At 40.2% G+C, this 13,182-nt stretch overlaps 1 protein-coding gene across 1 annotated transcript in view; it reads left to right on the top strand.

The window, feature by feature from the left end:
- The window catches only part of TMOD1 (tropomodulin 1), an 88,059-nt gene that overhangs the window by 55,659 nt on the left and 19,218 nt on the right, over positions 1–13,182 (top strand). Inside the window, exons 5-7 of the mRNA XM_075851544.1 lie at positions 8,450–8,539; positions 9,901–10,031; positions 12,883–12,990. Coding sequence (XP_075707659.1) covers positions 8,450–8,539; positions 9,901–10,031; positions 12,883–12,990 — 329 coding nt within the window. The remainder of the gene's footprint in view (positions 1–8,449; positions 8,540–9,900; positions 10,032–12,882; positions 12,991–13,182) is intronic.

Raw genomic sequence — 13,182 nt, 5'->3', positions numbered from 1 at the left:
GGGATACAGGGTACAGGCAGCAGGAACGGGTAACACTGGGAACTGGAAAACACTGGGAGACCTTTAGCAAGACAAACTAGGGTATGCAATAACGCTCAGGCAAAGAACCAGTGGGCAGAGCCCCTTTTTATAGTCCAGCAGACATTTGGGCTGATAATTGATTTTTGACAGCTGGACGCGTACTGGCCCTTTAAGGCCGTGCATGCGCGGGCGCGCGCGCCCTGCGGGAAACAGCACGAGGACCCGGAAGAGAGTGCCGGCGTCTGCCAGGAGGAGGAGGACGTCTAGCAGAGAGATATCCATGGCTGGGATCGTCAGGGGGTGAGATAGAACGGCGACCCCCGGCCATGGACGTAACAGGATGGAAAGGTGTGGCCAAACCTACTAAACCGCTTGGACATTAACAAGCATTTAAAAAGTGTGCCAATTTGCGGTTAAATAGCATGTAGGCTGAGTATTTGGTCGCACCTCAGCCAAACAGCAGTCAATACATTGAATCGTGTTATGAAATCCTTGGAAAGTGAACACAACGCTAGGATATTTAAAAATGTATCATACCTGTTAAAATACTTGGCTAACCCGCATCTGGTGTTATATAATTTTTACTGCATAAGGGTGTATTCCCCCACGGAGGGATGGTGGGAAAGAATGGGAGAATGGCTGCAAAACTACATGTAAATATATGCGCTTTTGTTGCAGTTTTAGGGTAAAGACACATGAGTCACAGTTGTTACTTTAAAATGTATTGATTTCTGCTGGTGTTAAATTTGTTTGTTCAAAGTAAAGAGCGAAATAGTGGCTACTCTGATCTTCTTATATATAATTTTCTTGTTATCTCATGTCAAATATTTTCCACAAATTTTCCCTGCTAGTAATAGTTTTTCAAAGCTAAGCTAGTCATATACGTAAAGATTTTCCCCTGATTTGTTGCGTTTTTCTGCCTTTTTTTCTTTTTTCAAAATACCCCCATGGAAAGGGGAAAACATTTCCCTTGGATAGTGTTTGGTGAGAAATATTGTGCCTTTGTTTTCCTCCACATATACTATTCTTGGAGGATAGTAATGTAAAGGCTACAATTGTATATTTTACCACTTGTAACCTAATGGAGCAGATTTCTATTCTTTGGAAAAAAATATATTTTCAGTTCAATAGGTGTAACAATTATTGTTACGTTCAGATTTTTGAACTTAGCCTTAACATTTGGACTTAACCTTAGTGATGACCTTTGGCCAGTTTTAAAATTTTTGGTTTTCTTTACATATAACATACAATTTGCATATACAAATATACATACAAATATAAGAAACACCTATACATGGTATAGGTTAATTCTACATTAAAAGATAAAATGTGCCTCATTATATGTGGGATAATGTATATTACTGCTTACTCTATATGATATAATGACAATATAAAATCAAAAGAGATATCATTTAGGCTCTATTCGTACTGGTGTCACACATGTTTACATTATCCATGATGAATATGACAAATACTTTATGATCTGTAAAGATTTGTTATAGTCCATTAGGATCAGTTCTCCCCCCATTGACCTATATTTGGCCCATGTTTTTTTCATTTTTTTTACAAGATAGAAAACTGCAGCAAGCTAAACTATATTTGCCATCAAAAAGCAAAAAATCCTGACTGAAAGAAAAAAATGAAAAGTATAAATAGAGCCTAATATAAGTTGTTGGACATTTTGATTACTTCAAATTCTCTGAACTTTCTGTGTTTTGTGTCATAATGGTATTCAAGAGAACTCTAACAAGTAAATGAGCAGTTAGTAGTTTGTGAGCCAATTTTATTTAATTTATTCTCACATTTTCCATTTCACTTTTTAACAACCTCCATCCCTTGGAAGTCTCAGTGGGGATTGTAAGACAATACTTATAGTACAGCATGTTTATTTTCTATGTTGTTGTGTGCTTTTCCAAAAATAAGATCACAGTCTTCTTAGTGTCTTTTGTTGCTATGTTGGGACAATATTAGCCGAGCAGAATTTGTGTACTGGAGCGCTATGCTGTCCATATTATATTATATCTGCCGTTGTTAATAAGCTTCATTACAGTCCAACCCCTCCTGCTAACTAATAAGGGTCTATTCACACTGCATGTTTGCAGTGTATGTCGGAGGTATACGTCAGGAGGATTTCCAGACAGTTATCTCTGAAGGAAGCCTCAAACGGTTCCACTGTATAGGCAAATATTGGCATCCCTCGCTCATAGGCGCTGATGTTGAAAAAAAATATACCATGCGGTATATGTTTTTTGTGGGGAGGCCTCTGTATGGAATAGAACAGCAGTCTATGCTGTTTCATACAGTTCAAAAAAGGTATTCTGATGTACGATTGTCACGGTACCAGAATTTGGACTTCGATACTTTGTGTAGTATTGCGATTTTCGATGCCAAAACGATACTTCGCCAACAGTAATAAAAATTAAAAAAAATAAGTTCTTCCATTTTCTGATGTGAGGCACATGGCGTGATGAATTTTGAATGTGCCTCACATAGTGATTAACCCCATCATGTTTCTCAGCCATAATGGTCAACATTGGGTTAATGTGTGAGGTACATGATGGGGTTAATTACTACTATTTTTCAACTATTATTCAACTTATTTATTAATGATATAGAGGATGGGATTAATAGCACTATTTCTATTTGTGCAGATGACACCAAGCTATGTAGTAATGTTCAGTCTATGGAAGATGTTCTTGAATTGCAAGTAGATTTAAACAAACTAAGTGTTTGGGCATCCAGTTGGCAAATGAAGTTTAATGTAGATAAATGTAAAATTATGCATCTGCGTACCAACAACCTGCATGCATCATATGTCCTAGGGGGAGCTACACTTGTTGAGAAGGATCTGGGTGTACTTGTAAATCATAAATGAAATAACCGCATGCAATGTCAATCAGCTGCTTCAAAGGCCAGCAAGATATTGTCGTGTATTAAAAAAGGCACGGACTCGCGGGACAGGGATGTAATATTACCACTTTACAAAGCATTAGTGAGGCCTCATCTAGAATATGAAGTTCAGTTCTGGGCTCCAGTTCATAGAAAGGATGCCCATGAGTTAGAAAAACTACAAAGAAGAGCAACGAAGCTAATAAGGGGCATGGAGAATCTAAGTTATGAGGAAAGATTAAACCTATTTAGCCTTGAAAAAAGACGACTAAGGGGGGGACATAATTAACTTATATTAATATATTAATGGCACATACAAAAAATATGGTGAAATCCTGTTCCATGTAAAACCCCCTCAAAAAAACAAGCGGGCACTCCCTCCGTCTGGAGAAAAAAAGGTTCAACCTGCAGAGGCGACAAGCCTTCTTTACTGTGAGAACGGTGAATCTATGGAATAGCCTACCGCAGGAGCTGGTCACAGCAGGGACAGTAGATGGCTTTAAAAAAGGTTTGAAGAAAGGGGTGGTTGGATCCAGCGTTGGTGGAGATAAAAGGAATCTTTTTCCAAGTTTTAATTATTCTTATTAAAAAATAGAGTATTCAATAGCGTATATATAGTCTTTGCAATGAAAAAAAGGTGTAAAGGTAGGTAGCCTACGCGTTTCAGACGGTGTCTCCGTCCTTATTCATGGCTTAGGATAAGCCATGAATAAGGACGGAGACACCGTCTGAAACGCGTAGGCTACCTACCTTTACACCTTTTTTTCATTGCAAAGACTATATATACGCTATTGAATACTCTATTTTTTAATAAGAATAATTAAAACTTGGAAAAAGATTCCTTTTATCTCCACCAACGCTGGATCCAACCACCCCTTTCTTCAAAGCAATTTTTTCGTGTGCCACCACGAGGATCCGAGCATCAGGATTACCCACCATAAATCAAACAACTTTTACAAGGTGAGCTGGAGAAATTCTCCCTATATTACTTGCTTTAAAAAAGGCTTAGATAATTTCCTAGAACAAAAAAGTATTAGCTCCTATGTGTAGAAATTTTTCCCCTCCCTTTCCCATCCCTTGGTTGAACTTGATGGACATGTGTCTTTTTTACACCTCGTGCCTTACATTAATAAGTGAAAGAGAGTAGTTTTTATTTTATTTTTTTATAGCGTACACATCATAAATGACGCAAAAAATTTGTTGTGCAGGTTATTACGGCAGCGCCAATACCGAATGTGTATATTTTATGTATTGAGGCTTATTTTAACTCCTTTAGGACACTGCCTATTTTGGCCTTGTGGACACATATGATTTTTTCAAATCTGACATGTGTCGCTTTATGTGGTAATAACTTTGGAATGCCTTAACCTATCGAAGTGATTTTGAGATTGTTTTCTTATGACATATTGTACTTTATGTTAAAGAAAGAATTTGGTCGATAAATTTAATATTTATTTGTGAAAAACTTGTCAAAACCCACTGTCAAAGACATGAACAGTCTAGAATTTTTAGGCTAGGTTAATTTTACCAGTGAGAGATAGATTATATAAAAAAACAAAACAGAAAATCACATTGTCAAAATTCTATATATTTATTTGCATTGTGCACAGAGAAATAAGTATTTGATCCCTTTGGCAAACAAGACTTAATACTTGGTAGCAAAACCCTTGTTGACAAGCACAGCAGTCAGACGTTTTTTGTAGTTGATGATGAGGTTTGCACACATTTTAGATGGAATTTTGGCCCACTCCTCTTTGCAGATCATCTGTAAATCATTAAGATTTCGAGGCTGTCGCTTGGCAACTCGGATCTTCAGCTCCCTCCATAAGTTTTCGATGGGATTAAGGTCTGGAGACTGGCTAGGCAACGGATAAGAAATCTCGCGAGATTACGAGGTAAACGAGATTTCGTATCCGTTGCTGTAAATCTCACAGAAAAGATTCAGAAGTGTCAGGATTCTGAGTACACATGACGTCCAGGCTGGATTTCATGTGTATTCATTATCAGGACACTGTAGTAATGTTAGGGCTTGTGTATGTAGCTGCACATAGTGATATAACTATATCGCTAGTGCAGTGTAAATGAATGGAGAGGAGTGCATGATGCCGATTGGTCAGCGTCATGCACTCCTCTGTACAACGCCCACTTGGTCGAAAGTAAAAGTACGCCCACTTGGGCATTAAGAAAGCTCATTAGCATAAACTAAAATCGCTCCTAACGTTGTCAAAAAAGGTCGTTTTTTTAAATAAAAAGCATTACTGTCACCTACATTACAGCGCCCATCTCCTTATGTAGGAGATAGGGCACTTATAATGTGGTGACAGAGTCTCTTTAAGGTGAACAAAAAACAGCGATTTTGGCATTTTAAATTCTTAATTTCTTACATCGTTTACGTGCACAATAAGCACAATAAATTACAGTTTACTTTATTCTGCGGGTCGATACGATTACGGCGATACCATATGTATATAGTTTTTTTATGTTTTGCAGTGTTTGCACAATAAAATTACTTTTCTATAAAATAATTCCTTTTCTGTGTCACCATATTCTAAGAATCATAACTTTTTTATTTTTTAGTCAAAAAAGCTGCGGGAGGTCTTATTTTTTGCGGGACGGGTGTTAGTTTTTATTATTTTGGGGTATATGAGACTTTTTGATCACTTTTTATTCTATATCTTGGGAGTGGTGGTAACCAAAAAATAGCAATAGATTGGGTTGTTACGAACGCGGTGATACCAAATATGTGTACATTTTTTAGTGTAATGTATTCCAACTGTCAGTGTGACGTCACAGTTACTCTGACAGTAAGTCTACGAGGACCAGCCAGAGGCTGGTCCTCATAGGCTTCCATACATGGAGGACCCGGAGGCCGTTGTCTGTCCTCCGGATGCGATCACAAGCATCAGCAATCCCCACGATTGCATGGGGGCTGCCGATGTGCTACAAACCCCCTAAATGCGGCGATCGCAATCGATCGTCGCATTTAAGGGGTTAATTGCCGAAATCAGAGGCAAAGGACCGCTGGCCGGCAAGAGTGGAGTGTCAGCTGTTGGGGACAGCTGACCTCCCGGTTCACGGTGCACTTTGTCGCCGACAGTGTGCACCGGAAACAACTTCTTTAACTATATGTCCTCGTGCGGGAAGTAACCTCCCGCGACGATGTATATTTACTGACTTGTGCGGATAGGGGTTAATGTTTGATGTAAAAAATGTGTGTGTTTTTTTTAATTTAACATTACTTTATGTTTTTACTTTTTTATTTTTAAACTTTAATGTACTGGCATATATCTATATGCCAGTACATTAGCCTGTGTACGGATAGTATACAGGCAGTTGTTAGGACATACCTAAGTATGCCCTAACAGGAACTATGGTAAGACAGCCCTGGGGTCCTTCAATGATATATGGTATGTCCCTCAATCGCGTCATTGTGATTCCCTGTGACGCGATCCAAGGGGCATTCCCCCTTCTCATTTTCCCCTTGAATGCTGCGGTCAGCTTTGATCGCAGGATTCAGGGGAATAACTGCGAAGATGAGAGGTTTCAATCATCTCCGCCGTTAGAACGGGGCTGCGGATGTGTAATGCATCAGCATGAGGTGATGCGGCTGGCGCTGCACTAATGAACGGCGGCGCAAGCACTGAAGACAGAACATTGGGTTGTTTTGCAGTGAGCCCGCCTTGTTCTGTCTTCAGTGCCTCCGCTCATTAGTGCAGCGCTGGTCGCATCACCACATGCTGACCGCGCGCACACTTGTCAGGACTCTGGAGCTTAGCAATGGCAGCAGCCCCGCTCTGACTACATTCATGTGTTACAATGCTAATCTGTGTGGCCGCACAGCATAGTATCGGAATACATGAAATAACGGTATCAAACCGTTTGAGGGTGCATGGCATAGAAACAGCTTAGTGTATGCACCAGGGGCTTTTCCAGCGCATACACTAAGCAGATAATGTTTATGCTAGACATGGTTCTTGTATCAGTAATGTGTAGGGAAGAAGATGACATTCTAATGTACATTTAAGAAAATTGCTACATGAATGTGATTACTGACATTGCCTTTTCAAACATATCCATTCATGACATAACAGGTAGTTATGGATCTCAGGTTTCTGGTGTCTGCTGGTTCTGATGTAAATTTAGTTTTTTATTGTGAACCATCTCTTGTGCATATCTTTTCGAATTATAAAGTTTGTAAAATGCTCACCTGTAAAATTCTTCTCCTTTCTCCTATCTTCAACTTTTATGGAAAATTCAACTCATACCAAATATTGTCTATATACTGTAAAATGTAGATTTCTGCACATGTATTTTTCCATATAATTACTGATCAAACATACGGATGTGTTTTCCCTTCTACTTCTGCTTGAATTTTGTTAATGACCCCAATTTCCCATGAAACAATTTCAATACAATATCATGACATGCTAGAAAAACCCTTGACAGGCTGCAATTCACATCACAACCACTGGGTGACCACACATAGCCATATAACTCCGTTTTGTTTGTTTTTTTCAAAGCTGGTCATCTCGCACCACACATCTCAGGATATGTTCAGATGAAAGGAAAGGTGACCTTGAAAAATGTAAACGCAAGTTGGACCATTGGAAAATTTCCATCGGTTGGAGCTAATTATTTTAGCAGCAAACACATAAGGGTATGTTCACACGGCCTATTTACGGACGTAATTCGGGCGTTTTTGCCCCGAATTACGCCCGAAAATAGCGCCTCAATAGCGCTGACAAACATCTGCCCATTGAAAGCAATGGGCAGACGTTTGTCTGTTCACACGAGGCGTATATTTACGCGCCGCTGTCAAATGACGGCGCGTAAATAGACGCCCGCGTCAAAGAAGTGACCTGTCACTTCTTTGGCCGTAGTTGGAGCCGCTATTCATTGACTCCAATGAATAGCAGCGCTAATTACGGCCGTAATTGACGCGGCGTTCAAGCGCCTGCACATGCCGGTACGGCTGAAATTACGGGGATGTTTTCAGGCTGAAACATCCCCGTAATTTCAGCCGTTACGGACCCCCGCCGTGTGAACATACCCTAATGATAATCTTTAATGGTCTTCTTTTCTGGTCTTGTTATTAAAGGGGTTTACAGCCACTAAAAATTACATTCCTCTTAACTCATGATCAAAAAGTAAATCTCTTCATAATTTACCTCTAGTTCCAAAATCCCTGGCTTCTCAGAGATCTATTCAGAGTTAGGAAGATCCAGAAGTTGTGTACTTTCTTTTATTCTTCTTGCATGTCTACACAGCTTTGCTGCACTACTCCCCCTACCTTCTGTATATACATGTCAAAGATCATGTGACGAAAGGGCTTTGCGAGGAGGACGCAGAGTCGTGGGCATGAAGCCAGTACTGTAATGCACAGAGATTGGCAGGCTAGTACTCGTATCGTGGATTCCTGGTAAACTAACATACTGCATTCTGAGGAAATACTTCCAATGTTTATGCATATTTACTTGTAAATGTTAACTATGAATGAGTTTGTATATATAATTTAATATTACTTGTTTCTCCCTTTTAGCTATCCTAGGAATGCACACTTTGATGAGTAACCAGCAGTATTATGAAGCCCTTGCAAGCAGCAATATAGTCAACAAAGAAGGTCTAAACAGTAAGTTTGCTTCAGTGCTTTAGAGGGTCTGAGAGTTCCTTGCTATAGTTTGTCAACGTTGTACACAGAGTTTCATGCCACTGTACATATTTTTTTCTCCTAGGCAGGCAGCTATCTCCACTGCACAAATGTATATGCAAGATGTTATAGGCTCCCTACCACAAACCAGGAACTGCTGCCCCTGATCAAGCACCCATTAGTTACACTCTTTCCAGGGCAACCACTTCTCTGCATGTTTCTGCAAATGGAAGCTACTGCTTGCCTGGAAAGAGATCAATATGCTTAAAGGCTATGAACACCTCTGCACTGATTTTTTAAAATATTTTATTTCCCGCCTAAATGCAAAATTTATCAACTTTTCTTAATAGTCTTTACTACCCTTTTGCTGCTGCTGCAGACTCTGTGTACCTTCTGTACATAGCAGGCTGTGCTGCTTTTTCCAACATAGATTCGACAGCACACTGCTCCTGGCTGTGTCTGCTCTCTGCTCTCCCCCTTCCTTCTCTCAGTATTAGAGAGGGGGGAATCATACAGGTTATCATTGCAAGGAGAAAGGAGAGCACCCACAGCTGACTGTGCATAGAGACTCCTCAGCATCAGTATCTGTCCGTACAAGAGCGAAGAGATCCTTTATGGGCTGTAGAAGGGGCAGGCGAGAAAGCCGTACAAGAATGATGCTGTGCTGATGCATGAGAGCTAGTAAAAACAGCAGCATCCTGGACACAGTTGGATCACATCCAACATGCATTACTGGGAGGGACTCAACCGCATGAGCCATGTCTAGGTGCAGGTTACAAACTAAATATCAGTGGGTCTTAAAATAAATGAATGAAGATTGCAGCCTGAAGCTTTTATCAACTTTTTTCTTTAACTCAAGGTAACCACTTACATATGTAAATGTAATTTTCCATGTCAAAGGTTGCATAGGCTTTATACATAAATAAATTGCCAGTTTACACTGATTAATATTATTGTAATAAGGTTCTGAGCTTAACAGAGTTTGTTTCTATAATGCACAGATTTATTAACTCTGTTATATAGGCCCAAACATTGATGATATATCTAATGAGCTGCAAAACAGATACCAACTCAAACACCCATTTGAGCTTCCAGGAGAGGCCACTTTCAGCCTGATTTGCCATGAGTAGTCCATGTGGCTGCATATTCCAAGAGAGGTCTCTGTTTACTTATTTCATGTGCCCTCCTTCTACCAGCAGCCCAAACAGAAGTTCGGACACTCTTTAAAAATAACGAAATAATGGATCTACTTTTAGATTTATTTTGTTCATACCTCCGGGTCTGGAATTATAAAAACATAATATAAGTAATATTATTGCGTAACTTTTCTGCCTTTTATACAGGCGTGATTAAACCAACACAGTATAAACCAGTTCCTGATGAAGAACCTAATGCAACAGATATGGATGAAACATTGGAACGAATAAAAATCAATGACCCTGACCTAGAAGAAGTTAATCTAAACAATATAAGGGTATGTAGATATGGAGGTAAAATATACTTTATCTAAGGCTTCGTTTACATCTGCGTTGGGACTCCGTTCATGGGTTCCGTCTGAGCTTTCCATCAGGGAAACCCATGAACAGAATTCTAACTGAAACAAACGTTGCATCACCATTGAAATGTCGTTTTGACTGAATTTATAATTACCCGTAGTCATGCCGATGCGTCCCTCTGACGTCCTTCAGCCTGGCCTGCTGGGCTGACGTTCCACTCCATGTGACTGTTGCAGCCAATCACAGGCTGCAGCGGTCACATGGGATTAAACGTCATCCCAGGAGGCCGGGCTGCAGGACGTCCGAGAGATGCGTCACACGTTTTTAACCTGTATTTAACCTGTATTTAAGGACCCGTGCCCGTAAATACGGGTCCGTTGTCATCCCTATTCCACCCGTATTTATGGACCCGTAAAAAAAGGGGGCTGGAAATGATCACTCAGATGCCATTTTCTCTGCTTCTCTTTATTCAAAAATTGAAATCCCCTGACGTCGCCTAGCAATGCTCCCGCAATTACGGGTGCACGCACGTAGCCACCCGTAATTACGGGAGCCCCATAGACTTTTATGGGCCTGCCCGTGCCATAATTACGGCCTGAAATAGGACATGTTCTATATTTTTCAACGACTTGGGCACCTTCCCGTACGCAAATGGGAAGGTACCCATGGCCAATAGAAGTCTATGGGCCCGTAATTATGGGCAGTAATTACGGGCGTTTTTACGGTCGTGTGCATGGGGCCTAAACGAATACATTTCCTCCATTAAAAAGAACATCTGAGTGCTCTTCCTAATGGAACTAAAGTACGTTAATAGATTTAATTAAAATATTATGCAGTCTCTGTGGAATGGAGAAGCTGAGACCAGTGAGACTTACTGTAAAACATTATTTTTCATTTTTAACCTATTCATTCCTTAAAGAGAACCTGCCAGGTTGTTTTAGCCCCCTAAACCTTCACCATGTCGTAATACCAGACCTGACAATATTTCCAAAAATGCCCCTATATGTTTTTTCAGATGCAGCAAAATCTAAAAACAATATCAACTTTTAAAATTGCACATGTTGTATGCAATTTTCTGTTAATGAGTCATGGGTGCGGTGCCACTATCCTGAAGCTTCAAGCAATCAGGTGTCCAAACCCCCCCTTTCCAGGCTTGATTGACATCCATGGACATGCACTGTGCAGCGATGAAGCCAGGGGGAGTACAAGGCAATGGCACATCCACAAGAGTTGGAGGAGACTGGTAGTGACGTAAATCGGCCAGGGGGATGTTAATCAAGCCTGGAAAGGCAGGTTTGGAGACTGGACTGCGTGACTCTTCAGTATATCGGCATTGCCCTATGACTCTTCAGCGGTAATTAGCATACAGCTCGCAAAGTTTTAAAAGTTGATTTTATAGATTTTGTTGCATCCAGGGGGCATGTTGGAAACATTGTCAGGAGATGTCTTACGTCATGGTGGTGGTTTAACAACTAAATTAAACCTTCACATATATATTGTGTGTGCTTCTTTTTTTTTTTTTTTTTATGAAAACCTTTGTTATATCCCCAAAGATCATGATTTTGTCACATGCATGCAGCATATATGGTCAGAGCTTATTCATCAAGATGTTTCTGATATACAGGGAGAAGTTTCACTGACATATAGTTTTGTTGAAGGGGTACTGGATAATTCCAAAAAGATTTTCTAACATGATAACATTATTTTAAAAACTAGGAGCTGGCGTAGATTTCAGCTATAATTTAAGTTATAATAAATTTGTCGGGCTTCTGTGGCCATGCTCCTTTTGTGAAGCCACGCCTTTTCCCACAAAAGTGTCGAGGGCATCGTAGAAAGGCCAAAAGTCGCAAACTGCACAATTTTTGTCTATTTTGCAACATTTCTAGGCCAGGACACTGTCGAAGATAGGTTGATAAATTCCTTCCAGCAGAATTGTGAATGCAGCTCTGGACTATAATAAAAGTCGTAACTCACAATCAATGCAAGATAAGTAATGTATTAACAGAGTTGCTGAACGTCTTTTTATAAATGGCTTTTTAAGAGTATGTTCACACAGAGTGGATACGCTGCATAGAAGTACACTGCGTATTCACCCTGGACGCCGTAGGGAATTCCGGCTGAAAAACCATACTAAATTGTGGTGCAGTTTTTTGGCCGGAATGTCTGCTGCGGAAAATAGCAGGTAAAAAAAGCTTATACTTACCCGTAGCCATGGCGACGCGTCCCTCTGACGTCCTGCAGGCCGGCCTCCTGGGGTGACGTTTCATCCCATGTGACCACTGCAGCCTGTGATTGGTTGCAGCAGTCACATGGGATGAAACATCCTCCCTGGAGGCCGGGCTGGACGCAGGAGCAGAAAGATCTGGGTAATTATGAGGGTTTTTTTTCTTTTTCCTAGTTGCGATCTTTGCTGCTGAATCGCAGCTTTTCTGCCGCAATAATCAAAACATCTGCTATTTGTTGCCGATTTTACCTCCCCATTCATTTCAATGGGGAAAACCCGCAATAGAAACCCAGTGATTCCGCAACATAAATTGACATGCTGCGGATTAAATAAACGCACAGCAGGTCAATTTATGAACGTTTTTTTCTGCGGGTTTTTTACGAAGCGTGTGGATGAAATTTGTTAAAATCTTATCCACTCTGCTAATACTGTATTACGCTGCAGATTTTCCACAACGAAATCCGTTGTGGAAAATCTGCTGTATATACGCTACGTGTGAACCCGACCTAGTGCTTATACTTATTAGCATTTATTTGTATATCTTGTATAACCATGTGGCTGCAATGGTCATCATTCATTTCTTCTCACCTGTATTCCATTTCTAGAACATTCCTATACTTACATTAAAAGATTATGCTGAAGCAATGAAAAATAATACCCATGTAAAGAAGTTCAGCATTGTCGGAACAAGGAGCAATGATCCTGTTGCATTCGTAAGTAAGGGAAATGAGCTGCCATTATAGTAAAGTCTTTCTTTTATAGATTTGCATGTGTTTGTCCCCATTATAACAGACTGCCACATGCTATGTCTCCTATATAGTATGCTTACTAGATATTTTAACTTTAAACTCTTGGCTGCTGCAGCCATTTAAAAAATTTTAATTTTAGATTTTTCCTCTCTGTCT

This window comes from Rhinoderma darwinii, chromosome 1, assembly GCF_050947455.1.
Source record: "Rhinoderma darwinii isolate aRhiDar2 chromosome 1, aRhiDar2.hap1, whole genome shotgun sequence".
NCBI lineage: Eukaryota > Metazoa > Chordata > Amphibia > Anura > Rhinodermatidae > Rhinoderma > Rhinoderma darwinii.
The sequence above is the reverse complement of the archived record's forward strand: the minus strand, read 5'-3'. Positions and strand labels throughout refer to the sequence as shown.